At 37.9% G+C, this 25,894-nt stretch overlaps 1 protein-coding gene across 1 annotated transcript in view; it reads left to right on the top strand.

The window, feature by feature from the left end:
* Positions 1-23,118, top strand: part of LOC118586262 (B-cell scaffold protein with ankyrin repeats-like) — a 120,528-nt gene extending 97,410 nt beyond the window's left edge. The window contains exons 7-12 of the mRNA XM_036191384.1: positions 7,107-7,306; positions 9,798-9,861; positions 17,026-17,055; positions 20,430-20,482; positions 22,132-22,196; positions 22,446-23,118. Of these exons, the coding sequence (XP_036047277.1) occupies positions 7,107-7,306; positions 9,798-9,861; positions 17,026-17,055; positions 20,430-20,482; positions 22,132-22,191 (407 nt within the window). The 3' untranslated portion in view covers positions 22,192-22,196; positions 22,446-23,118. The remainder of the gene's footprint in view (positions 1-7,106; positions 7,307-9,797; positions 9,862-17,025; positions 17,056-20,429; positions 20,483-22,131; positions 22,197-22,445) is intronic.
* Positions 23,119-25,894: the final 2,776 nt, after the last annotated feature.

Here is a 25,894-nt window from a genome sequence, read left to right as displayed (position 1 = left end):
CTGTGGGCCAGGCAGGAAAACTCTAACTACATCTGGTCTGCACCAGGTCCTTTGTGTATATATTATAGCTGTCAGCTTAGTATAGTTGTAGGACTCCTCAGTGTGTGAACAAGTGGGTCTCTGAATCTCGTGCTGCTCTTACGGCTCTTTTCCTTCTCTTGGGTTGCCTTGTGCAGTTTTGATGTGATAGTTCTAGTTTTATTTTGTCATGTTTGGTGTTATCTCCAAGAAGCCTGTTCTCTTCTAACTGAGGGGTGGAAAGGGAGTGGGAGGAGTAGAGAGAGGGGAAATTGTAATCATTCATGAGAAAAGAATCTTGTCTTCAATAAATGAAGAAAAAAAGAAAAATCAAAGTAAGTTTTTAAAGTTAGAAATCTCAGTAACAAAAATTGGATACAATGAACTACTAGGATTATTTGAGAAAAGAATGCAAGTTAAGAAATTTATATTTAGTTAAGTATTCTGTTCTTATAAAAAGCAATAGGTTTCACTTGTCCAAGATTTTAGAAAAGATAGCAATTCAATGTTATCAGGTCAATCTGATTTAGATAATCCCTCATTGAGACTCTTCTCCCAGGTGATTGTAGGTTGGGTCAAGATGAGAATTAAAATTAATCATCACATGCAATGCATGAATGTATGTACGTTTATTTTTAAAGGAAATTAGCAAAAGCCTATGGCAAATATAATTGAGAGAAAGCATCAATAAGGAAATCAGAAAGAAAGAAAGAAAGAAAGGGGGAGAGAGGAGAGAGAGTTGAAAAGAAAAAGGCATTCCTCTGTTCAAATAGGTAATTCTTATATTTTGAATGTATGGTGAATGAATGTTTCATAATATTACTTATAACTAAATTATTTAAAAAATGGTTCAGATCTTCTAGACATTCTATAAATAAATATCCAACAATGAAGAAGACAGATTCTCTAATTCTCAATAGATAGATTATTTTAAGTGAATATGCTATTAACACACCCTCACAGATATGCCTGGAGGCGAGCCTCCTAGGTGGTCCCAGATGTTCTCAAGTTGACGGTCAACACTACAGAGATGACTGAAATTCTCATGGGTGGTTTTTTTGTTTTGTTTTTTTTAATGAAGTTATGTAATACTGCCAAAAGTGCCACCGTAAGGGCACTTCACTGCTGCTGAGAGTGACACATCACTTCTAGGAAAACATGCGTGGTCGAAAGGATCCACAGCTTTAAATAAGTTTATATGCAAAAAAAACTACACACATTCAGAATCTGCCGCAACAAAATAATCAACAGGGCAGGCAAGGAAACAAGTGGAAAACAACCCTGACAACATCTGTACCAACCCTGGGAAAACAGCATCCAAGAGTAGAATGAATAGATACTTTACAGCCTACAAAAACTGGGGATTCAATGAAGTCATTCAAAACTATGTTTTAGGGAACAACAATGTGAGGCTGTATGACCAGAGTTAAAAACAGTCAACAGCCGTGTAGTCCAAAATCAAGAAAAAGATAGAGGAAAGGAACACTCAAAATGAAGAAGCACCAGGACAGGCACAGTACTTATTTCTGAGGAGTCTACTTGTGAGTGCTTATCATCTCTGTTCTTGGTGCTAAAGTATCTTCTAAGTGACAGGGAAATCTGTGACTTTAAAAAAAATAACCAAAATGAAGCAATAAAAAAATATATATGTAGCCCTCAGGTTAAGGGGAGGTGGAGGCTTTATTTGGAGTTTATAAGTAAATCTGCGGTCCAGGTATCTCTCAGCTTACCCTGCGGCACTTGGTTTAGGTGCCTACCAGCTCTCAAGCACATCAACAAAAAGCAGCCAGATTTAAATCTGACCATTGACTGAGTCTTATTATGAAGGAGTTCTTTAAAATGTTATAAATTAATTTGCTGTGAAAATATAGTATGCAACATGTCTGAATCTTTATACCATGAAAGGGGAAAAAAGGTTATGGAGAGAACTCAGTAGGTGATGTGCTCATTGTACAAGCATGGACCTGAGTTTGGATGCCTGGCACCCACATAAAACACTGGGGAGAAAAACATATCTGTGATGATAGTGCTAGGGGCAGAGAGGCAGGCAGATCCCTGGATTACTGGCCAAGCAATCCAAGCCAAAATGGAAAGTTCTAGATTTAGTGAGAGACACTGCTTCAAAAAGTAAGGTTGAGATGCAGTTGAGGAAGAGGCCTAACATTGGTCTCTGGCCTCCATGCAAATGGGCACCTGTGGATGTGCACACACATAAAAAACATAGAAGGGGAAGAGAGAAAAATGGGGGAAGAGAAAGATAGATGGGAAAAGAGAAGGGGAAACTGGAACAGGAGAGAAAATAATAAATAAAAATGGGCCAGAAATGTCTTTACAGTGTGGGGTAATTCTTACTACAGTGCATACCTTTCAAGGACCAGGATAGTATGTGCTCCATGGGGGAAGCCTACTGGGAAAGTGTAATGTTTTTCTTACTATAAAATCAATATAATATTATGTAAAGTTGTAGATTGAGAGAAAATACTCTTCCCAATGATCATCTTTGAATATGTAGTAATTTTTCCTTTGGTACCTACTTTTCTTCTGTGTGTGTTTTTATCATTTATGCACTTGTCACTATAGAATAAGCCCTTGAATGGGTCTGTCATCATTTTTAATATATTCTTTGTAGCTACATTATATTTATCAAATAAATACTTCATAGTTAATATTGTTCATATCTAACAGCAAGGCCCATTAAGTTTTTTCTTTCCAAGGTTTTAGTAAAAAATATTCCAACTCACTAACAGGAATTTAGTGCAATACTTTCTGACCTGTTCTTCTTATTCAAATATATTGACTGTAATAGGTTACTTGTTACTTCTGTGGACAATATTCAAATCAAATGAAAAGATACTAAAAAGAGAAATTAAAAGGAACTAAACCATTAATCTGTCTTGAGGCTTTTGCAGTAAGTGACCAAGGGTTTCAAACATGCAGCTAGCAGTATGACCAAAGCTTTTTGATGAAAATAATGTAAATATCATACTAAGTCTTCTAGAAGTAAACAGAAATATAAAATTTGAATGGAAGAAAAACCTGCCGCCACCACCTCCAATAAATGGTAACCTTGATTCGATAAAAGAACCCATCAACTTTGTCAAAATTTATAGGTCCTACATTTAGAATAATGAGCCTGCCTTGAATGAGAAAGTAGTAAAGCTTCCAGATCATTTTTCTTTGGAGCTTGTCATGCTTAATAATAATTGATCAAGGCAGGAGGTACTTTATTATATTTTATATGAGAAGTAAAAGCAGGTTTGTGGAAAATTAGCTTGTCCATAAGCAACTCACTTTTAGGACTTGAAATTGGAGACTTTTTGATTTGCGTCTTTTTTGTTGTATTATGGAATTGTGAAGGACCAAAACATATTTCTTTCTGCCCTGAAGTCATCTTATTTACAATTTAAAAGCATTTGAAATTAAATGGGTATTGAAATGAATATTATTAAGAATTTGAAATTAGATGGGGTAATTAAAGTGAATATTATTAAAAGGATTCAGTTCTTTATTATTTGTATGTGTTGGGGGAGTGATACAGTATGTGTGTGGTCAGAGAACAATTTTACAGAGTCCCTTCTTTCCTTCTACCTTACATGGGTCTCAAGGATCAGGTTCATGTTTCTAAGTTTGGTGGTAGGTACCTTTACCTAATGAGCCATCCCAACACCCCCAGACACAGTATTTTAATTCAGTAAAACCTGTATGTGAAGCAAAATTGCAATTGGCAATTTCCTGGGACTAGTTTACCAGAGATACCTTCTGTGAACACAGAAATGTAGCCACATGGTTTACTTGAGATAAAAATGGATTCCTGCTCACGCAAAGGGATAGCAGAAGTGTGGTAATGGCTAAATGGGATAGCTGTGCTCTAGCAGGATGGCATGTAGATGCTACAGGAGCTTATATCTCAGGAGTTGAATTTGTGTGGAAGCCTGACAATAGCAAGTGGTAGAAAAAGCTAGATCTCCACAGCTCTTGGTGCTTCTTACTGTGCAACCAGTTGGCCCTCTGCCTGGCTTGCATTCTCCATTTCCTTGGGAGTCTGTGCTCCGTCATCCCTGCAGGAAGATTTAGAGTGTAGAATCTGTTGACATCTTGTTAATTCTGGGGGGGGGAAACTTCTGAAGAGTGAAGGAAGTCCATCCAGGAAACCAGAATGACTAGCCATGGAGACGATTTAGATGCAAGGCAACCATCCAGCAGACTCCTCTGGCGTTCCTAGTCCTGGACTCACTGTGAGCAGCTCTCTCAAAACTGAAATGGACACTAGAGATCAGTCCGCAGAGTCTAGGCTTGAGCACCCTTCGGGTATTTAAAAGTACTGCCTCGTGTTAAAATGTCTTTCTTCCAGAAAAATCATTTTTAATTCATCAGTGACCACACTGCTAGACTGGAGCACCCCTCCCCCGCCTCCCAAATCTTTGATACTATGACTAAATGATGGTCTAGTTCCTTCCTTTGTTAAAAGATTCAAAAAGATTAGTGGGCTTTAGCCTCCAGGGCTAGGTAACCAAATACTAGCTGAACAGGATGGTTTTCTGTCCTTCTGCCCTGGGCATATTCAGAAGTGACAGCCTTTTAAGAACATGCTTCTTCTGAGACATTACAATGGATATGCAGGACTTGCTGGCAATATAGAAACAAGAAGTTGCAATCTCAGATGAGTCCTGAGGCCAGGCAGGTGGCACAAATGTGTTGTCACATGTAACAGGGATTGAGGTGGTCTGGAAAGCCCATAGCCTCCCCAAAGGGATGTGGGTTTGTTTATATCTTTAAATATCCCATTGGATAAATGAATTTTCCTGTGTCCTGCCAGGAGGCTCCCCACTCCAGCCTCCAGTGTTCCATTGGCATCAAGGCAGGACATGGGACCCTCTAATCTGTGCTACACAAAGATTACATTGTAACCTCTAGAATAATGTTTTCAGAAAAGAGCATTTCATTACAAAGAGAGTAGGTATTTACTTCCATCTTCCAGGGATAAAGTTCCAAATGACCCTAAGTCTTTTGTGACATATAGATTTTTTTTAACTGAAATCTCTTTTCTCAAAATTAAAGATAATGGTTCTTCAACAAATGTTTATTATTAATGACATTAATATGTTTCTATGTGGCAGGCATTAGACTAAGTCATTTGTCCACATAATCTCCCCATTTTAATTTATTTGTCCGTTACTTTTAGAAAGCTGTGGGGGACAATATGAGAATTGATACATGTGTATAGTGTTCTATGATCAAGGCAAGGAAGCTACTGGTTACTTCTCCCTGGATACTTACAATAATTAGAGTCATTTTGAAATAGTGTGATAGTTCAGCGTGTATATACACTATATACTGATAAAATCAGGGGAATTAATGTTTCTCTTTCATTATTGCTTTGTGTGTAGAAGCTTCAGCCTCCTGTCCTTCAGCGGCTCATAAAGTACATAACAGGTTGTTGTAGGCTGTATTCACCCCTCACTGTTCACTAGGATTCGTTACTTCTCTGTAGCTATGTGTCCATTCATCAGCCTCCACATGTCCCTCCTCTCCACTACTTCCCAGCAGGTGGCATTTATATGTGAATATAAATGTGAATTATATCTTCCAACTGACTTTTGTAGCAGTTTTATATGGGAGGGAACATGAATATTTTTTACATGATGTGTCTTGGTTTGTTTAACAGGATGGCTTCCAGTTCCGTTCGTGCTTTGGTGTCCACTTTCATGTGATTTTTAATGTTTTCTTCTAGTTTTGTGAAAGATGTCCTTGGCATTTTGATGATGACTCTACTGAACCTGAAGATTGTTCTGATTTGTAGGGATATTATATAGCATCATTTCTCCGAATCCATGAACAAGCATGAACTTGTCATGTTGTAGTATTTTATCTGTAATTTATATTGGAAGTTTTTCAATTTCATTTATATGGGTCTTTTAGCTGTTTATGTATGTATGTATGTATGTATGTATGTATGTATGTATGTATTTATTTATTCCTTGGTATCCCTACACATATTTTGTAGCTATTGTCATATAATTTGTCTCCTAAATTGCAAGAGATTATGGTCTAGAGTCACCTGTGTCCTGCTGGGTCAGGTTGGGTCTAGGCCACCGCAGCCCCCTTTGCTAGTGTGGTAGAGTATCTATGAGGTACCAGATAGTGGAATAGGCCCTGGTTTTTGACCCCTAGACATCAGTATAATTCAGACAAATAGCTGCCTTCACATGATGACATCATGCCAGAGCAGCGTGGGCTCTGGGGGTTAGTGGGGATATAGGAGTTCTTCCTCCAAGGAAAAGCCACTGTGCAGGCTCTAGGCTGCTTCCCTAAATGATCTTCTTGCTGATGACAACAGTGAAACGTTCCAGGAGCTGAGATTGGCAGTGTCTGTGCTAATGAGCTTTGCTGAGACTCCCCCACCCCTGCCTTCCTCTGAAGAGTGTATCCCTTCCCCATTGGGCAGTCAGGGTTGCAGGTACTGGCTCCTCCTGCTCCTTCCATTCTGCAGTCTTAGGTGTCCAAAGCTTTCAGTTCCTGCCTGGATGAATTTCATAGCTCTCAGACAGTCACTTACTTCCAAGTGTAGCTACCATCTTTTGCTCTGCTTCCCCTTGGGAAGAGGAGACAGGCCCTGTGCTCCTCTACTTAGGCACTATCGAATTCCCATCCAGATGATCTCATTTTATTTCTCACAAAAAAATGGGGTAAATGGTACTTCCTACAAATAGCACATCACTTTTACTTGGTTCTTATGTTTTATAGTAATAAAATGATTCTTTGTACCTATAAGGTAGATGCTAGGTACCACCATCCTTGAAAGGATATACATTAAAATTTTTTCCGCTTTCTAGATGTAGTGATATAGGGCTGAGATCTCAGTACTTTGGAAACTGAGGCAGGAGGATGTCAAGTATGTGGTCATCTTGGGTTACACAGTAACAACTTCTCTCAAAAAGAGTGAAACAAAAATTTTATGCTAGCTTAGTCTTCAACTGTGAATATGTGGTTAAGAGCAAAAAAATTCCAATGAGTTATTATGTAGAATGATTTTGTCCAGTGTTTCAAATGTTAATTTCCCATTAAAATGCCCTCTTCTTGAATCATAGACAAAGCTTGGATGGAGGGTCCAACCGTCTCTAGTGCAAAGGGTTATCTGACCACTGGGCAGGAAGAACTGATCCTTGGGCAGGAAGAACTGATCCTCTTACAGGAAAAAGTCAAGAATGGGAAAATGTCTGTGGATGAAGCTCTAGAGAAATTTAAACGTTGGCAGATGGGAAAGAGTAGTCTGGAAATGATTCAACAGGTAATATGATCTTCTGAAACATTCCTTCACTTATGGCTCCCCTAGACTCTTTATATGTCTTGTGAAGACTAAACATTTAGACAACTATTCTTTTTTTCACTAGCCACTAAGAATGTGTTTGCAACAATCAACTAAATGCTTGAAAATAATATCCAAAGTTTTCACTGATAAGTTCATTTTGTGAACTCAACCTTGGAACCCATACATCAAAGCTGCTTATATTCCCTGTCTTGGATGCAGAGAATGTTTGTTTTATCCCATTGCTGAAATTAACACAAAGCATCCTCACAGTAACAGGTGCTCAACATGCTGAAACCTGTAACAGAGACAAGGCTGGAGGGGACAAAAGTAATTGATGTCACATCAAGCATTTAGTCCTCGTTGTGATTAATTTTAACTTTTTTTCCTTATAAAATATGTCACCTATGCCACTTTGTCTGTTTCCAGTACTAGTGGAAACACATGAACCACTAGCTGAGGAGCCCCCAACTGGATCAGGCCCTCTGGATAAGCGAAACAGTTCAAGGTTTGGGAGGACCCCAGGCAGTGGGACCGGAACCTGTCCTTAGTGCATGAGCTGGCTGTTTGGAGCCTGGGGCCTATGCAGGGATTCTTTGCTCAGCCTGGGTGAAGGGAGGAGGGGACTGGACCTGCCTGGACTGAATCTACCAGGGTGAGCTGAATCCCTAGGGGAGTCCTTGCCCTGGAGGAGATGGGAAAGGGGGGGGGGGGGGAGTGGGCAGTCGAGGGGGAGGGACTGGAGGAGGGAGGACTGGGAAATCCGTGGCTGATATGTAAAATTAAATTAAGTTATAAAATAAATTGTAAAAAGAGGTATTCACTCCATATTCTACTTATCTCATAGGTTTTCCCACTCCCAAATACTTTAAGGTTCTATTCTTTCCATGGTAGGAAGGCGTCTTGCCTCAGAACCCAGTGTTCCTATAGCTGCTTGATTAGAAGTTAAGACAAAATACAGGGAGCTAACTAACATTAGCTGAATATTCTACCTCTACCAAGAGATAATTTTTATTTTAAAAGACAATGTAGTTTTTTTAACAATAGAAAAATGAGTCACTATGATGAAATTTCAAACAATATGGCATATTGGCCAAAGCAGTGTAGGCGAGAGGACTTTCCAAACACATCTGAGATCATAGCTTGACAGAATCCACCTACCTAGAGGGGCAGATTTGGGTGCCAGTCAGTAGCTGAAAATGGTACAAGTTTTACAATATTAATCAAAGGAAATTATTTTTCCCAACAAATGCTAAAAAAAAAAAAAAGTGGCGGATGGAATTCTACACCTGTGCATTGTTCATGAGCAGAATGACATCATTGTTTCTCCATCCTTACCAATACCATCATCTTCACAGTCACTCTGACCCTAAAATGGAGTAAAATGTGTTCAGCGACAAGCCAATGCAACTCATTTTGTTCCCAGGAGCTACACATACTCCAGCTTCTTAGAAATCACTTCCCTACTCATGTCTTGAAACACTCAGTTGCTTCTATTTTGTTTGTACATTTTTATCCGTGAGGAAGTATTTAAGGCATCACACATGTGCACACACTCCCCCACACTTCATAGTCTTTTCAATATTCCCCTTCTGGCTGCAAACATATTCATTTGTATCCTGGAAAAGAATTTACCAGCAGTGATTGTGACATGGTATGGCTGATGGAGGACTGTTCTGGGGAAAATGACTCATTTTCATGTATGTAGCCAAAGAGTTTGAAGGGCAAGGAAGAGTGACAGTCACGTCCCTAGCTCTGAAGGAGAGGTGGTGACAAAGCTAAAGGCCTGGCCTTTCAACCTCATGGGCATGCCCAGGGCACCTGGCTCCACTCAGAGGGGAACATCTGCACAGCCGTGGAAACAACCCCTGGGAAAGAGGCCTTCTTGAGGACCAAAAAAAAAACCTCTTAGGTTTTCTTCTCAAGAAATTTATGGAGTGTGAGTGTGCTTTTTGTTTCTGCTAAAAGGATAATAGATGCGCTGAGCAGAATATTTGGAAAACAAAGATCACAAATACTCCAAGAAAGGGAAACTAGTTTCATGGTATTTTCCCCTGGGTCCTTCACTTTTTTTAATAAATAGAGTTCCAGGAAAGAATATGCCACATGGAGGCTGTAGATGGGCTCAGGAAGCACCCAGCAACAGCAGCCTGGTGTAGCTCTTCACTCAATGGAGGCACACGGGTGTAGGCATGCAGCTAAGCCCTGCTTCCAAGCCTAACTTAGAGCTGTGATTAGAAGAAGTACTTAGCCTCCCTGCACCTCAGTTTCCATGTCTGTAAAAATGGGATGCTACCATCTTACATCTCCTTCATAATGAATAAGACTATGTAAAAAGTACCAAAGGTGTTTTAGACATCCTAAGTAGCAACTTATTGCTAAGTAGTGGTTTGGGCCCTGGTTACAGTAATGGGTCATTTTGACCCATTAAAGATTTTAAATCTTGATATCTGTATTCTGTGCTTTCATTAAGGAAAAACTACGCCAACTACGAGACAACATTATTGGGAAAAGGCCAGAAGATGAAAATGCCTATGGTGAGTAAAAGTTGCCTGCTACTCAAAAATGATAATGTGATTGGGTAGAAAACTTCAGGAACTGAGGATCCAAACAGACTTCAGTTCAAATCCTCACATTTCCTCACTTTCCACTCTCTGGCTGGAGACTCCTGCTTTGCAGTTCATTCCCTGCAAAGCAGGATTATTCATATATCCACCCAAGTGCTCTACTGACAAAGATTGACCAGCCAGTGTGCACTACTTCCATTTGATTTCTATATAAGAATAACTTGTTCCAGTGTATTTTTATTGGCTATTATATGGGCATCAAATAGTAGGTCATTCCTAGTACAGTCAAGTCTCACAACTGTCCACATGTAGATTATTTTAAATTATGTGTCTCAGGTTGGCCTTTCCTCATAACCACATGTTTCCTAGCAGTGTAGGTTTCCATGGCTGATAGTTAACAGTTGCCCTGGGGATAGGGAAACAACCATGATTAAAGACCAATGCCATTAAGATGGTAAATCTTCTCCAAAGATGAATAATACATTCCAAAATTGAAAGTAAATTGTATGATTGCTATATGGCCACTCTTTCCCCAAGTCTCTCCTTTCACAGAGAAAATTAAAAACAACCACTAAGAAAAAGCACTTTAAAAAGCCCCATCTACCCACTGTAAGTATATATTACATAGCTTTTAAGGGTACATCATGTGGAGATTCACTCTGTGAAATTTATTCTTCTTCTATTATTGTGTTGGTATCTATTTTCCTGGAGAGAATGCTTTAAGCTTTCCTATAAATGTGTTCTAAACTATAAATATATTTTGTAAAATAATTAATGTCATAAGCAAAAGAGTGATTTACACATAACTTAGATCTACAAACTTGCATTATTATGTGAAAAATTACCATTTTAACAACTAGCAAGATTATAAATTCTATAAATAATCTTACTAAAATATCTAGCACATCTAAAGAACACATGTTAAATACTAATGCTTCTTACAATGATCATAGTAGATAGATTTTGTTCATAATCTATAAATAAGAAAATAGGATTTGAGGAACTGAAAAAAACACACTGATTAGAATCTACCACACATTTTTGTTTGAATTCAAAAATTAGCCCCAGTGTTTTAACAATAAATGAGTTCACTTTTCAGCCACCGTGGTACAAACAGCACTGAGTATGCACTCACATTTTATAAGATGCTAATGGTGATCCAGACAAGCAAGTAATGTTGAGAAGTATATAGTAAGCAGGTGAAGACTCACGCAGTGAATCCACCCATTGCCCACCTGTCCGCCAAAGGAACATTTATTAACTGTGAGAGAGTTCCAGGCAGTCCTGGGAGCAGAGAATGTGGAGAGCGTAACTGAGACAACTGGAGCGGACACTGAACAGAACAAGAGTGGGCTCAGAGTCACACAGGTAGAACTGACGTCTGTGGCTGAGAGATGAGCTGAGTGAGGGTGTGCAAGGCACACAAGGTTGAGTGAGCTAGGCAAAGGACTACTGGGAAAGACTTTGCTGTTGACCTGACAGAGTGGACCATCTTAATGCTCCCTAAAACCACTAACACCTTATACTAGGACCCTGACTCAGAGTAACCTCTACTCACAATATGCCTAGCAAGTCCTAAAACCAAACTATAAAATCCATGAGAGAAACACAGTTTGTACCTCAGGCCTTATGAAACACTTTGGGGTTTCTGTTGGTGAAGATTGAAAAACAATCAAACCTATAGAAGTTCATGTCAAAAGCTGAACTCCCTCCTCAAACAAGATCCTCCATAGAATCTACAGTGTACAAGAGATGTAATCCTCAATATTCCGGCCAAAAAGTCATTTTAAATTACATAAAAATGAATAGGAATCCCCAGTGAAGAAAAAAAAAAAGCTATCAATAGTAAGAAACTGGTAATCCCATGTTGACCTTTGTAGAACAGGACATTAAGCATTAAAGTGTCTCTGATAAGCATATTGAACTCATGCAAAAGACAGTTTTAAAAGGGATAAACATAAAATATCACAAGGAAATTTGAAACTAATTGAAATAACCAAGTGGAAATTATAGAAAGCAACATTAAAATAAAAGAAACCTTTTATAGATGAAATCAGCATATCACATATAGTTAACTATTACTGACTGTGAATATGGATTAATACAATTTGCCCAATATTAGACAAAAAGATGAATGACATAGAGGAAAGCTTAAGGATAGTCACTCTATCTTGTTAGAACCAATGGAGAGCTTAAGACTGTCTGGTAATATCATCAAAGAGCTGCAATTAAAAGAAAAGAGCACTTCCAGAGACAATAGCCTTGAAACTTTTGCTGAAATAATCGTGCTTTCAAGAAATGCAACCAGAGGGTTTGTAGAAAAATTGCAAAGCAATAAACATTAAAGAATTCCATATAGGTAAAAAGAAATTCAGATCCACATTGAGGGGATAAAAATACTTCAAATCATATAAATGAGGTATCTATAGACTGTATGTTCTCTGTGCTTTGGTAAATTATTGTAATAACAACTATTTAAAACAAAATTTACATGTAAGTTATAGGCTAGAACATGTAAAGGAGAAAAATATTTAAACAATACCATATAGAACAGAGGCTGCAGCTAACTGGCATTGGGTGAAATTTTATACACGATAAAGTACAACATGTAGAATGTGAAGACTCAATTAAAAAACAAGACAAAGGGGGTAAAATAGGAAATATGAAGAGAAGTGTACAGCAGAAAACAGGAAGGAGGGCTCTATTTTCTCAAATTAGTTTGAGAAATTGAACTTGCATATTTTATTAACTTTAAAAAAGGGACTAGAGAGAGGGCTCAACAATAAGGAGCACTTGCTACTTTTGCAGAGGACCTGCAAACCACCCACATGGCTTCCCAACACCCACCTGGTGGCTCACAACCGTCTCTACCCGGGGTTCTGTCTCCCTCTTCAGGCCATAGGAGAACTGCATGCATTTATTTCACATGCAGGCAAACACACACATAAAATAACAAAAAAGTAAACTTAGGAAATCGATAGAAGAAATTAATTAGAGTATTAAAAAGTATTTAATTCTGAAGAACAAATCATGAGAATTGCAAAGTTGGTGCATACACAAAATAGATAAGCTGCAAGGAAACAAGAGTGGGAGTAAACTGAGTAACATCAATAGTGTGTTCAATGTAAATTGATTAAACATTTCATTTTAAAATAATATGTTTTTATGCTGCACAAAAAGATTCCCTAAATGTAGGCAGTCTACAGAACATATATTTAAAAAAGGAAGATAGCTAGCAAATGAAGGTCGACCCCCATGCCAAGACATAGCACAAGAAGGCTGCCACAGCCATGTTGATCCACGACAAGATGATCTGAAGATAAAACCCATGGCCAGAGATAAAGGAATACATTAAAAAGGAATAAAGTTCAGCAGGGTGATATAATAGCCTAGATATTTCTGTCTTTTATGTTTTATATATATATGGTTATAAGTTTTATCACAGCCAATGAAGCAAAAATTGGCAGTACTCAGAAAAGTCCTCACATTTTTCTCAGTAGTTAACTGAACACATGACAGAAGTCAATGAAGATATAGAGACCTGAATCACAACCAATTTGACACTTACTGAATAAGGTGTAAAAACACTGAGCTCACATATCTGAATAACATGTGCTTGGATGTGATTAAGATGGAGAACTGCTGAATCATCAAAAGCTTCAATACACTCTGGAAGATCAAAAGCTTAAGAGAATGCTCCCCAAGTGTTGCAGATTCATTCCAAAGTATTTAGGAACCAAATACAATGTTTTAAGCCTTGTATCAAAAAAGAATCATAGAAAATTATTTTGAACCAAAAGTTATTGTGGCCAGAATATCAAAACTTGTAGTATGAGGCAAAATGCCATTGACCATTAAATTTGAGGGAATTTTATGACAAAAATGTGAGAAGACTATACTTATTTCTATGTTACTTTTAAGAAATTGTTAATATCTTTTATATTTAATGAATAAGAATTGAATACAGAACTAGAACAAGAGAAAATACAAACAGAATTAAATTAACTGAGTGGAGTTACATGGGATTTTCAGAAAAGAATATAAATAGGAAAAACAGTGCATTCTGAAGTTTGTAGTAAACAAAAGCAATCTTAGGCCCGGCTCCCCAGCATGATGATAGTGGACTGAACCTCTGAAACTGGTGCTGAAGAGCCTAAACTAAAAGAAGAACATACCACAACCCTCAAAAGAGCCTCAGAGTTTGTGAGGTCCACTGACCAAAAAATCATAGCCACTACACTGTCAAAGCTGAAGCTAGAGATGAACTTTGACAGCTCTGGCATCAGCCAGGTGCAAGTGGTCCTCTTTGGTTTCCAGGATGCAGTCAATAAAGATCTTCAGAATCATAACATCAAGCCACATTGGATGGTTGCCTTGGACAGTATCATCCAAAAGGCTATGTAAACAGCTATTATCATTCTGGTTCCAGAGTTCAGTCTACATTTTAGCCTTGCATTCAAGAGTGACACAGCTGATCCAGAAGACTTGGATGTCAAAGATGAACACGAGGAATCACCTTCAAATCAACTATCAGAAGATCTCAGGCCATCATTGAAGATGCTGAGGCCACCTAAGAAGTGAACACACTCAGCTACACTGCATCCCACAATTCCCAGAGTGCTCACAGTCTCTGAATGGGCAGCTTGGAAGGATGAAAATAAAAACTAAAATATAATTTTGAAGAGTTAGTTCAGAAAGTAAGAGTTACAAGCATTCCTTTGTTGTTGGTTATTTTCCCCTGGGGGGGGGGGGGTGCCATCTAGCTCCCAAATATACCACACATGGAGTCTTGTTATTACTTATTAATGCCTGGCCTTAGCTTGGCTTGTTTTCTGCAAGCTTTCCCTAATTTACATTATCCTGTCTACCTTTTGCATCTGGGCTTTTCCCATTCTCTTACTTCTGTATATCTTATTCTTACTCTGTGGCTTGCTGTGCAACCCTATGGCTGGCCCCTGGAGTCCTCTTTCTCTGGCTACTTCTTCCTTTCCCAGATTTCTCCTTCTATCTACCTGTCTCTCTACCTGCCAGCCCTGCCTATCCTTTCTTCTGCCTTGCTGTTTGCCATTGAGTTCTTTATTAGACCATCAGGTGTTTTAGACAGGCAAAGTAACACAGCTTCACAGAGTTAAACAAAAGTAACAAACATATTCACTAACACTCTACCAAGCTATTAAAGAAAAAGACCAAGAAATTGAACACCTGAATCTTAAGTCCCAACCAATAGGCATACCTGGGTTTCCCATACACCACCTCAACCGTCCTGCTACAGCCACTGAAGATTCTGAACTTACTGGCTGGCTGAGAGGAAATGGAGCTGATGAGGATGCTTCAAGTTGGTTTCTGACTGAGGATTACACACTAGTAGATGTTCTCTACAGTGTTCCACGTGATGATTTAAAAGGCCTCACACTAAAAGGAGGGATGCTAGGCATGCTGTAGAAGGCCATGATTGACTATTTGGGAAAGACAAAGTAAGCTTCAATGAGATGCCAATCAACAACTGTTATGAGCATAACTTTAAAAGGATGCCAGACCAACCTAAGTACAGGATATGGAGCTGAAGCACATGATTGCTGAGGGAAGGTTAAAGTGTGGAATGACTGAAAAGATCAGATACATGCTTAGTGTGTGGTCTGGTGATTCCAACCCAGGATATTTTTCTGATATAAATGAAACCTTGTATCCACCAAAATACCTATTTATAAAGCCTATGGAAGTTTGATTCATAATAACTGGAAACAATCAGAATGTCAGGCAGCAACAAGTGTAATTACATTGTGTCTGTGTGGTGGTAAGTCTTACACCAACTTGACACACAAACTAGAGGTATCTGAAAGGAATGAAACTTGAGAAAATGCCTCTATAAGATCTGCTGCAACGCATTTTTTAAAATTAGTGATTGATAGTGGAGGGCTGAGCCCATTTTGGGTGGTTCCATCCCTTTGCAGTTCTATAACGTCCTGAGTTCTATAACAAAGCAGGCTGAGCAAGCCATGGAAAGCAAGCCAGTAAGCAGCACCCCTCCATGGCTTCTGTATCAGCTCCTGCCTCTAGGATCCTGCCGTGTTTGAGCTCCTGTCCTGACTTCCTTCAATGATGGAGTACCATGTGGAAGTGTAAGCCAAATAACTCTTCTCCCCAACTTGGTTTTTGGTTATGAAGTTTCACTGAAGCGATAGAACCCCTAACTAAGACAGCCTGTATTTATGCTGTGATACTACCTAAGCAGTAAAAATGAATGCTTCTACTATGCACAATATAATGAATAGTAGAAGCTGGGGTGCTGAGTGAAAGACATGAGGTACAAAGCAGAACATGTGAAATTCAATTTAGCTGGTGTCTTAGGATTTCTATTGCTATGGAGAGACACCACGACCACAGCAATTCCTATAAAAGAAAACATTTAATTGGGGTTGGCTTCCAGTTCAGAGGATTAGGCCATCACTGTCATGGCAGGAAGCATGGTGACATGCAGGCAGACATAGTGCTGGAGAGGCAGCTAAGAGTTCTACATCTGTATCTGCAGGCAGAAGGAAGAAAGAGTGAGCCACTAGGGCCTGGCTTGAGCTTCTGAACCCTAAAAGCCTAACACACTTTCTCCAACAAGGCCACCCCTCCAATAATGACACTCCCTATCCATTTTCATTCAAACTACCACAATAATGCAATCAACACTAACCTATAGAGGTGTATAGTAGATCAACTGAGCCTGGGAGGAATACCATTCTGATGAGGATTAACAAGAGGTTCTGAGTATGTATTCTGTGGCAAGGAAACCTATTGGACTGGTAGGCATATAGTTAATGGATTTGTTTTAATAGTCACCAGCTTGTACACTAAGAAATGCTTAAACTTTATAATATGCAATAATTTCTGAAAGACTTCGATTTCTAAAATGAACGTTGTGTTTCAGACTAAAGGAATATCAATGCAGAGAAGCAGGGTTCAAACAGCTGTAAAACAAGCTTCAGACCATAGCACCTCAGGGCTAGCCAGAAAATACAGAAGTAGTAAGACTTGGGCTCACACATTATTCAAAGGGAGGATTGGTATTTTCAGTTTATGTTGTAAATTTCAGTCACCTCTTGGGATAAATATTAAACTTCAGAGAATGTGTTTTTTGTCTTGTAGATAAACTCACCATTGTGCACCATCCAAGTGGTAAGTATTAAATTAAGGGTTTAAACTATAATGAAGTACATATTAAATATTTATAATTGATGTAAACCTAGTAGTTTTATATTGGTGTACAACTTTGCATAGATTGCATAGGTGTTTATGTACAAAACCACCTGACATCAAATATGAAAGTGTGGTGCCTCTAGAGCAACAAGGGATGTCTCATCATAATGGAGAAAAGGGACTTGGGGATTTGACTAATTGTGTCCTTTGGCACCTAATAGAAGCTCTTGTTCTTCTATTTTTATTCTTTAATTAGGATACAAAGTGTGAGATACCATCATGGCACTGTCTTTGCTGATCTTTCTCCCTTCTCTTCTGCCCCTTTATATACCACTCTCAATATCTTCCTTTTTTTTTTTCTTTTTGGTTTTTCAAGACAAGGTTTCTCTGTAGTTTTGGAGCCTGTCCTGGACTAGCTCTGTAGACCAGGCTGGCCTCGAACTCACAGAGATCTACCTGCCTCTGCCTCCCGAGTGCTGGGATTATAGGTGTGCGCCACAACCACCGGCCCTTTCTATTTTCATAGCAGCATGTTTGTTCAGTTTCTCTCCCCTTCTCATTACCTTTTTCTCTGCTTCCATGGTCCCTTTCTCATTCCACAGCATGTATCTATATGTATACATAGAAATATTAAGAGCCAGGGTCAACATATGAAAGAGAGCACACACAGTTTTCCCTTGGTTCCTGGGTGGACGTTTTTCATTATAGAACCTTTCACTTCCTTCATTCTGTTTACTACAACCTATGGTTTTGTTTTGTTTTGTTGAGATGCTATGAATGAAATATTTTCTTCAAATTTCTTTCTTAGAAGCTTTGTTATTGATAAATATGAAAAAAAATGATGGTTTCTGCCTGTTGGTTTTAAATCCCGCAACATTGTGCCATACGTTTATTAGATCTCAGTGTATTCTGGTAGAGTTTATAGGGTCTTTTAATTAGAGAATTGTGTGGTGAAAAGGGATAATTTTACTTCTTTTCCTATTTTTAATCTTTTTATGTCTTTACCTTGTCTAGTTGGCCTAGCACTTTGAGTACTATATTGAAAAATAGTGGATTAACTACCCTTGTCATCACCAAGATTTTAGAAAAAAATTCTTTCAGATTGTTGATATTTAGTATAATATTGGCTATAAATTTGTTATGTATAGTCTTTACTTTGAAATATGTTCTTTTTATTTCTAATTTCTCCAGAACTGATATCATGGGAACTATGTAAAATGCCTTTTCTTCATCTATTGAGATAACATGACTTCTGTCCTCAATTTTAATTACACTATATATTATACTTAGTGATTTGCATATGAGTAACCACACTGAAAGTGTAGCCCACTTGGTCATGGTATCTGATCTTCTTAATGTGTTCTTCAATTTTGTTAAAAAGTTAAAGAGTTTTCCATATATATTCATCAAGGAAATTAATCTGGCATTCTCTTTTTATCATGCTGTGTCCCGTTCTGATATTAGGGTAATAATGGCTTCATAGAATACATATGAGACTTTGCCTTCCCTTTGTATTTCTTGGAATATTTTGAGAAATATCGGTGTTAAATCCTCCTGAAAAATTGGGCTGGACTCATCAGTGAATCTTTTCAGTCCTGGGATTTTCTTTGTGAAGATTTTTGTCAACCTTGTTTGTCTTTTCACAGAACCAACTCTTTTATTTATTCTGTGCATTATCCCTTTAGTTCCTGTTTTGTTAACTTCTGCTCTGATCTCTATTCTTGCCATCTATTGGGTTTAGGTTGTTGTGTGTTCTTCAAGAGTCTTCTGGTACACCATTAGTTATTTGAGATTTCTCTTATTTTTTACTGCTAGTGCTCATAAATAACTTTTCATTAGGACTGCCTTAGCTGAATACACAGGATCTGGTAAGGTGTACTATTGAGGTTGTTTGGTTATTTCTGGGCTTTAAAGAAAATTTCCCCCTTGACCTCTTTAATGCCCCACTACTCATTCCAAAGTATATTATTTAGTCTCTAGATGTTTGTGTCATTTCTGAGGTTTCTCTTGCTATTTGTTTATATTTTTCCATTGTGGTCTGATAAATATAAGGAATTGTCCCAATATGGGTTTATTTTAATAGGGATTACTTTGTGTCATATGATGCAACCAATATAAAGATCTATATAAATATTAGAATGGAGTAGTGAAGTTTCCTGCTAATATTGTGCTGGTACCTATATGATCTTTTATGTCTTTTAGTGTTGTATAACACGCCAATATACAACACATACATATTTAGAGTTGCTGTATTTACTTAGTGAACGTTCTTTAGTTAATATGGAAAGTCCCTCTCTATATCTCCTGACTGGCTTTGCTCAGCTGTCTTCTTTAGCAAACACAATAATTGCTCTGCTTGCATATTATGACTTCTGTTTGATTGCTAGGTTGATCTCCATTCTTTCCTGCTCAGTTTTTGGATGCCTTTGCTAGCTAAGGGCACTTTTGGAGACAAGAGATAATTGGATCTTGTTTTTAAATCCAGTCAGTTAGCTAGTGATGTGTTAGAAAGTTGTAATCATTTTTCATTGAAAGTTATTGTTGAGAGGGGCTTGTTCTTTTGGTTGGCTAGGTTACAGTCTTTCTTTTCCTCCTATTGTACTGGTATTGGAGGTCCACTGGTTAGCTGGGTTGGACAGCATTAATCCCTTACCACCTCATCTTTGTGTGTTCTTCTCATAAATGAATAAGTCTCAATTTTCTCATATGTAAAATGTAAGTGAGAAATGTACATGGGAATTTGTTATAAAGGATGATAATGACTTATAGAACTGACATCTGATTACTGATAAACAAATTATTGATAGGAGAAGTTAAATTTGTGAAACACTCAAGTGATTCATATGAATGTGATAAGAAGAGGAATATAGGACAAATATTGGAAGGGAAAAGAAGAGTTTGAAGCCAAATAGAGACCTACTGGACAATCAGCCTAACCCAGTAACTGTGAGAGGGAGAAGCAGCGTGACTACACTGTGTGGCTGGGCTGGAAATGGGGGTCTCATGGTAACATTAGAGCAGGATCAGAAGCTGCCAGTGGGGAGCCTAGAAAACTGTGCTTTGCAACTGACCAGCTCTGGCAAGTGCTGAAAGAAAAATAAAAGGGTTTAGTGAAATAGAGCTTGTTAATTCTAGGGTTTGAAAAATTATGTCTGAACAGAACTGACTCCTCATGTCAGTCTGTATGAATATAATGTTCAGTTCACCGAGTATACTTAAATTATGCCCTTGTTCTCCACTTAATAATTTTTCTATTTACTCATATTCCATGCTTCATAACACTTTCATTGATGAACAAATGAATTATTACATATGTTATTAATTGAAGAAATAGTAAAAGTCTGTATTTATAGGTAATAATGCCCACAGTGAAAATACATTGTACAATAATCCCTTCAACAATAAGGTAAGTTGTGTTCATTTTAATTTTTTTAATACAAAGGAAGACTTTCTCTGTTGAGGAACATAAAAACTTTCCAGCTTGTCTGTTCTTTGAGTCAAGAAGAATCAGTAAAGTTAGAAAAGCATTAGTGTTTAAAATCCATGAGTAGGGTCAGCAGTGGTGGCTCACACCTTTAATCCCAGCACTGGGAGACAGAGGCAGGAGGATCTCTGTGAGTTTGAGATCTGTGTGGTCTACAGAGTGAGTTCCCGGACAGCCAGAGCTACACAGAGAAACCCTGTCTCAAAAAAAAATCCATGAATAGTAACTTAAGGAAATTTACTATTTAGAAAAAATAAAGGTGGAATGCTTAGGTGTAAAATCCCAGTATGGCTGGATGTGTCTATAAAAAATAAATGTTAGAGAAATTATGAGTATATCAGTTTTAAAAATATAAATTGAATGAGAATTTTATTCAAGAAGTGTAGTCCTTATGGCCAATATATAGGAAATATATAGCCCCAAAATATTGATTTTGCAAATATGCAGCCTTTCATATCAGATATAAGAAATTGCTGAGAGCATAAGCAGATCATTAAGCCAGGAGAGCAAAACTGAAAATCAAGACACTTCAAGACATCATAGTTAGTGTCGTGACCACAAATTCTTTACGGAAGCCACATTATTTCACCTCTCCACTCAGGTGACATGGGAAATGTGTGCTTTTATCAAGAGTGATATTGCCTTTGGATTTCTTGCTAAAATACACAATTAAAAGTCCTTGGTAAACTTTCTAATGAAATCATTTTAATTTTCCAAAGGTTCAGGAGCACTTTCAGCTTCCTTGTTTCAGAGAAGTAATATTTTATCATGAAAGTCATTCACGCTTTAAGAATAAATTGAAGTGTTTGCATTTCTGGATTTTATGACCCACTGCAGTGTGTGTGTGTGTATTAGGCTCTCTACTCATTGGAGTGCAGAATTAGAGAATCTACTGAAGCCCAAGAGATTATAAAAATACTTTGTCACCAGTGGGTGGCGGCACATGCCTTTTTGCCTTTTATCTCAGCACTTGGGAGGCAGTAGATGGATTTCTGTAAGTTCGAAGTTAGCCTGGTCCACAGAGCAAGATCCAGGATAGCCAAGGCTACACAGAAACCCTGTCTCAAAAAAAAAGTTTTGTCAAACAAAGAGCTTAATTCAAAATCTGAAGGAAAAAAGATACACACACACACACACATGCACACACACACTTTTTAAGCTATACTTTTGTATTTTAAAGTATACTTAAAATATAAAGTATATATATTTATTTTTTGAAACCCATTTTTTTCAGACAAGAAATTTGGGGTACATGTGAGTTCCCATTTCTCCACTGTTTACTCTTAAAATTGAAGCAAACTTTGAGCCAGGCGTGATGTGTCAGTCTGTAATCCCAGCCCTGGAGGAGCAGGCACAGGGTCAGCCTAGATGACACAGCGAGATTCTGCATCTGAAGAAATCAAACCCTACGATTTTGATGTAGCTGAGCTTTACTGTGACCATTGTCTACCAGTTACCTTACAGAGCTGTTTTTCTCAAAATTATGAAAGACAACTATGCTTTATAATGTTTCCTTGTTGAACCTTAAAATGGAAAAGCCTTAGTTCTGTATCTTTATTATTAATTCGTAGTTTCCTGCTCGACTCCAAGTTGAAAAGGAATTTGGTTTCTGCTGCAAGAAAGATCACTAAAGAAGGTAAAATAGTAGTTGTTTCTCAGGAAACCTAAGCTGGGTATGATATAGATTTTAATCAATCATTTAAAAAATGGGAGTCTTTAAATATTTCATTGTCTTCTCTTGAAAGAGTAAATGAACTTTTTTTTTTTGAGCTAAAGAAAAATGTGCCTTAGAAAGATTTATAGATGGGGTGACTTTAAACTAGGTAATAAACATCCATTGATGATTCATCATCCCCTAATCCATTTCCTGTGATCTTAATTTCAGAGTATTATAATTAAACTCAAGAATCTGCAAACATTTTGGTACCTGGACAAAACAAGACTGCTGGTAGAGTGCTTGCTCTCGGGACTAGTCCACATGTAGATGAACACAAAGTGTGCCTTTGAATTCCAGGATGTGTCATCCACAATTGATTAGTGCTATATGGAGACTCTCATTCTCAGAAAATCCATTCACTTTGCCACTGAAGCACCTAATTTTCCCATTTTGAAAATTAAAGAAAAAAATCAGCAGAGTTAAATGCAGTCTGGCAAAATTATGGAACTAAACTATATAGATTATTCATCCTACTCTTTGCCCCCTTCAAATAAAAACTTATTTTATATTTGCTTTTTAAATGACAGCCCACTGCTGGCCTTTCTCACATTCAAGAATGTTCTTGTTGCATTGTGTTTCCAGATAGCTTCTTTGATTTAGTGCCTATTTGCATGAACCTTTGAAATGTACTTTATTTACATTTTCCTTAGTTGATGTTTTGTTTCTCAGAGCTAACCAAACACTCTGCCACTGAGCCATATCTCCAGCCCTCTCCATTGATTTCTAAAGTCATATTAATTTACCAGTGCACACTGGTATTTCAGAACATGCATGCATCACACATTGGTTGTATCCATCCTGTCCCCTTCCAGAAGGCCCTTTTTCATGCCTCTCCCCAAGTCCTTACTAAACATCTTTCTCTCAAATTAAAGTATATCTTTACAGCTTGTGTTGTTTCTTATTAAGAGCTGAAGACTTCATCCACCCTGTTCCTCACTAGCTTAGACTGGAGTTAAAGTTTATCATGCTCTGATCCTTGTGCAAAATGTTCCCAGTACATTGAATGTTTAAAATTATTTCTGATTCTCTAAAACAAGTTTATTGGGATTAACCACTAAATTTTCCTGTTTGTCATCTTAACAAACAAACAACAACAAAAAAAAATATGGCTAATTTCAGTAGAAAGGGATGATAGAATAGAATAAATACAAATGATTGTTTTTACAATTTCCAAACAGTGATAGTAATATCTAAATACTTTATTAACATTTCCAAATAGGTTAGTTTATAGAAGTTTAGTCAACTCCTAATAGAAGGTGCTTCTGATTATGACATGTAGAAATTCAATTCAGTTTCACATTGAATATTTCAGAAACAGTAGATGTTGCACACACATCTCTGTAAGCTGTCTCAGCCAAATATTTAGGGAAAGCAATAGAAAAACTGATATATTTTCCAGAAACATTAAAGCAAAACAGTTATATCTTTACACAAGATTTCCTACAACAGCCTATGACCAAAGCCCATAGTTAAATCACTGACTTTATTCTTATTTAAAATGTAAAATTCAATGAAGTATAAAGTGGCAACTTTGATAATTACAACATATTAATTTACTTCTCTGAGACTCTATTATAATTGAGAGAGAAAGCTTGGATTTTACTTGCAGCTTTAATGCTAAAATCTAATGTTAGACACTCTAAATCCTAACCCTATCAACTGGGCTGGCACAAATGAAAGATGACCAAAGTGACATCTTCTCATACACTGTGGCATTTGAAATATGACTACTTCATTGAGACAAAGAAGCATTCCAAAGGTAAGACAGAAATGTCTGGCATTCTCCATAAAGTCCCTTTACTATGTCTCTTGTCCTTGATCCAGCAAGCTTTGCTCAGCAGGGAAATGGTTAGAGAAGTTCAGAGAGAGGGGAAGTGATGGACAGTCCTCTTCCTACATGTTACATGAAATTAACAGATAAAACTTAAGAAATGATGAAGGAGGTGGAAGGATACACTAAAAGTTGGGATGTACAAGTTTGTACTCCACCAGCAGTGGAGGAGTGTTCCCCTTGCTCCACATCCTCTCCAGCATGAGCTGTCACTTGTGTTTTTGATCTTAGCCATTCTGACAGGTATAAGATGGAATCTCAGAGTCATTTTGATTTGCATTTCCCTGATGGCTAAGGATGTTGAACATTTCTTTAAGTGCTTCTTGGCCATTTGAGATTCCTCTATTGAGAATTCTCTGTTTAGATCTGTATCCCTTTTTTAATTGGATTATTTGGTATGTTGATATCTAGTTTCTTGAATTCTTTATATATTTTAGCTTCGATGGGACTGACCTAGGACCTCTGCACATATATTACAGTCGTGTAGCTTGGTCTTCTTGTGGGACTCCTAACAGAAGAAGCACGAGCTGTATCTGACTCTGTTACCTGCCTTTGGGACCCTTTTCCTCATACTGGATTGCCTAACCCAGCCTTAATACAAGGGGAGGTGCCTAGTCTTACTAAAACTTGCTATACCATGGCTATATGATATACATGGGAGGCCTGCCCTTTTCTGAAGAGAAAGGAGGAATGGATTGGAGTGAAGAGGTTAGGAAGTGGGGAAAGACTGGGAGAATAGGAGGAAGGGAGGAGAAACTGTGATTGGGCTGGAAAAATAATTTTTTTAAGTGGGAATGGTCTGACTGAAAGGATAAAGAGCCCAGCGGATGCTGTAAACTAAATTCAGTGAATCCTTTCATGTAGTATGGAGAGAACAGAGTTTGTTTAAGAAAAAATGCAATCAAAGCCATGTGTTTCTGAAACCAGCACTTCTGTTCACTCAGACAGAGCTATCCTGAGATGGAACTGAGATTTGATGAGACACCACACAAATCAAAATGTTTAAAAGAGCAAGTAAAGTGGGTACGGTACAGTCCCTTTAGGATATAGGTGGCAAAATACAGAAAACATCTACCAATAGGGTTCTGTTCTTGCTGTTGTGGCCACACAGCATTGCTTCAGCTGCCTCAACTTCTTTTTAATATAAAACTGCTCAAGGTACAAGAGAGCTGGTTAGGGGAAGTGAATATGATTGAAGCACATTACACACATGTGTGAAGGTGTCAGATTGCAAGCTGAGAGAAGACCTATCACTGTGATGTTACTGCACAGGCTTGAGGACCCAAGTGCCAGGTACCATAGCGCTCGCTGGGAAAGCAGGAGGAACCTTGGAGCTTGCTGGACAGCTAGTCTTATAAAATTGATGAGCTCCCACTTCAGCAAGAGACCCTGTTCCAGAAAATAAGGTAGAGAATTACAGAGGAAGGTACCTGACATTGACCTCTGGCCTTCACACACACAGAGGCCCTGCCTACATCACATTTCCACACACATGCAATAATAAATCAAATACAATGAAACATAACTTTGGGCAGTTTCAGTTAACATATGCTGAGTTTTAAAAAGAATCTTCTCAAGGCCTATTGTGATGGTTAATCTTTTCCTATTTTTCTTTTAATTACTATAAAACATGTACCGTTCAAGATGTATACCTCTGATAACTGCTCATGGCGATAGACACCAGTATGGTCACCTCTGTGTCTACATATTGATCATTTCCATCACTCCAGAACCTTCATGCCCCACTTGATACCTTTAAGCTGAACATTATCTTTTAGTTTTATCA

This window comes from Onychomys torridus, chromosome 6 (assembly GCF_903995425.1).
Source record: "Onychomys torridus chromosome 6, mOncTor1.1, whole genome shotgun sequence".
Classification (NCBI taxonomy): domain Eukaryota; kingdom Metazoa; phylum Chordata; class Mammalia; order Rodentia; family Cricetidae; genus Onychomys; species Onychomys torridus.
This window is presented reverse-complemented; position numbering and strand designations above follow the sequence as displayed.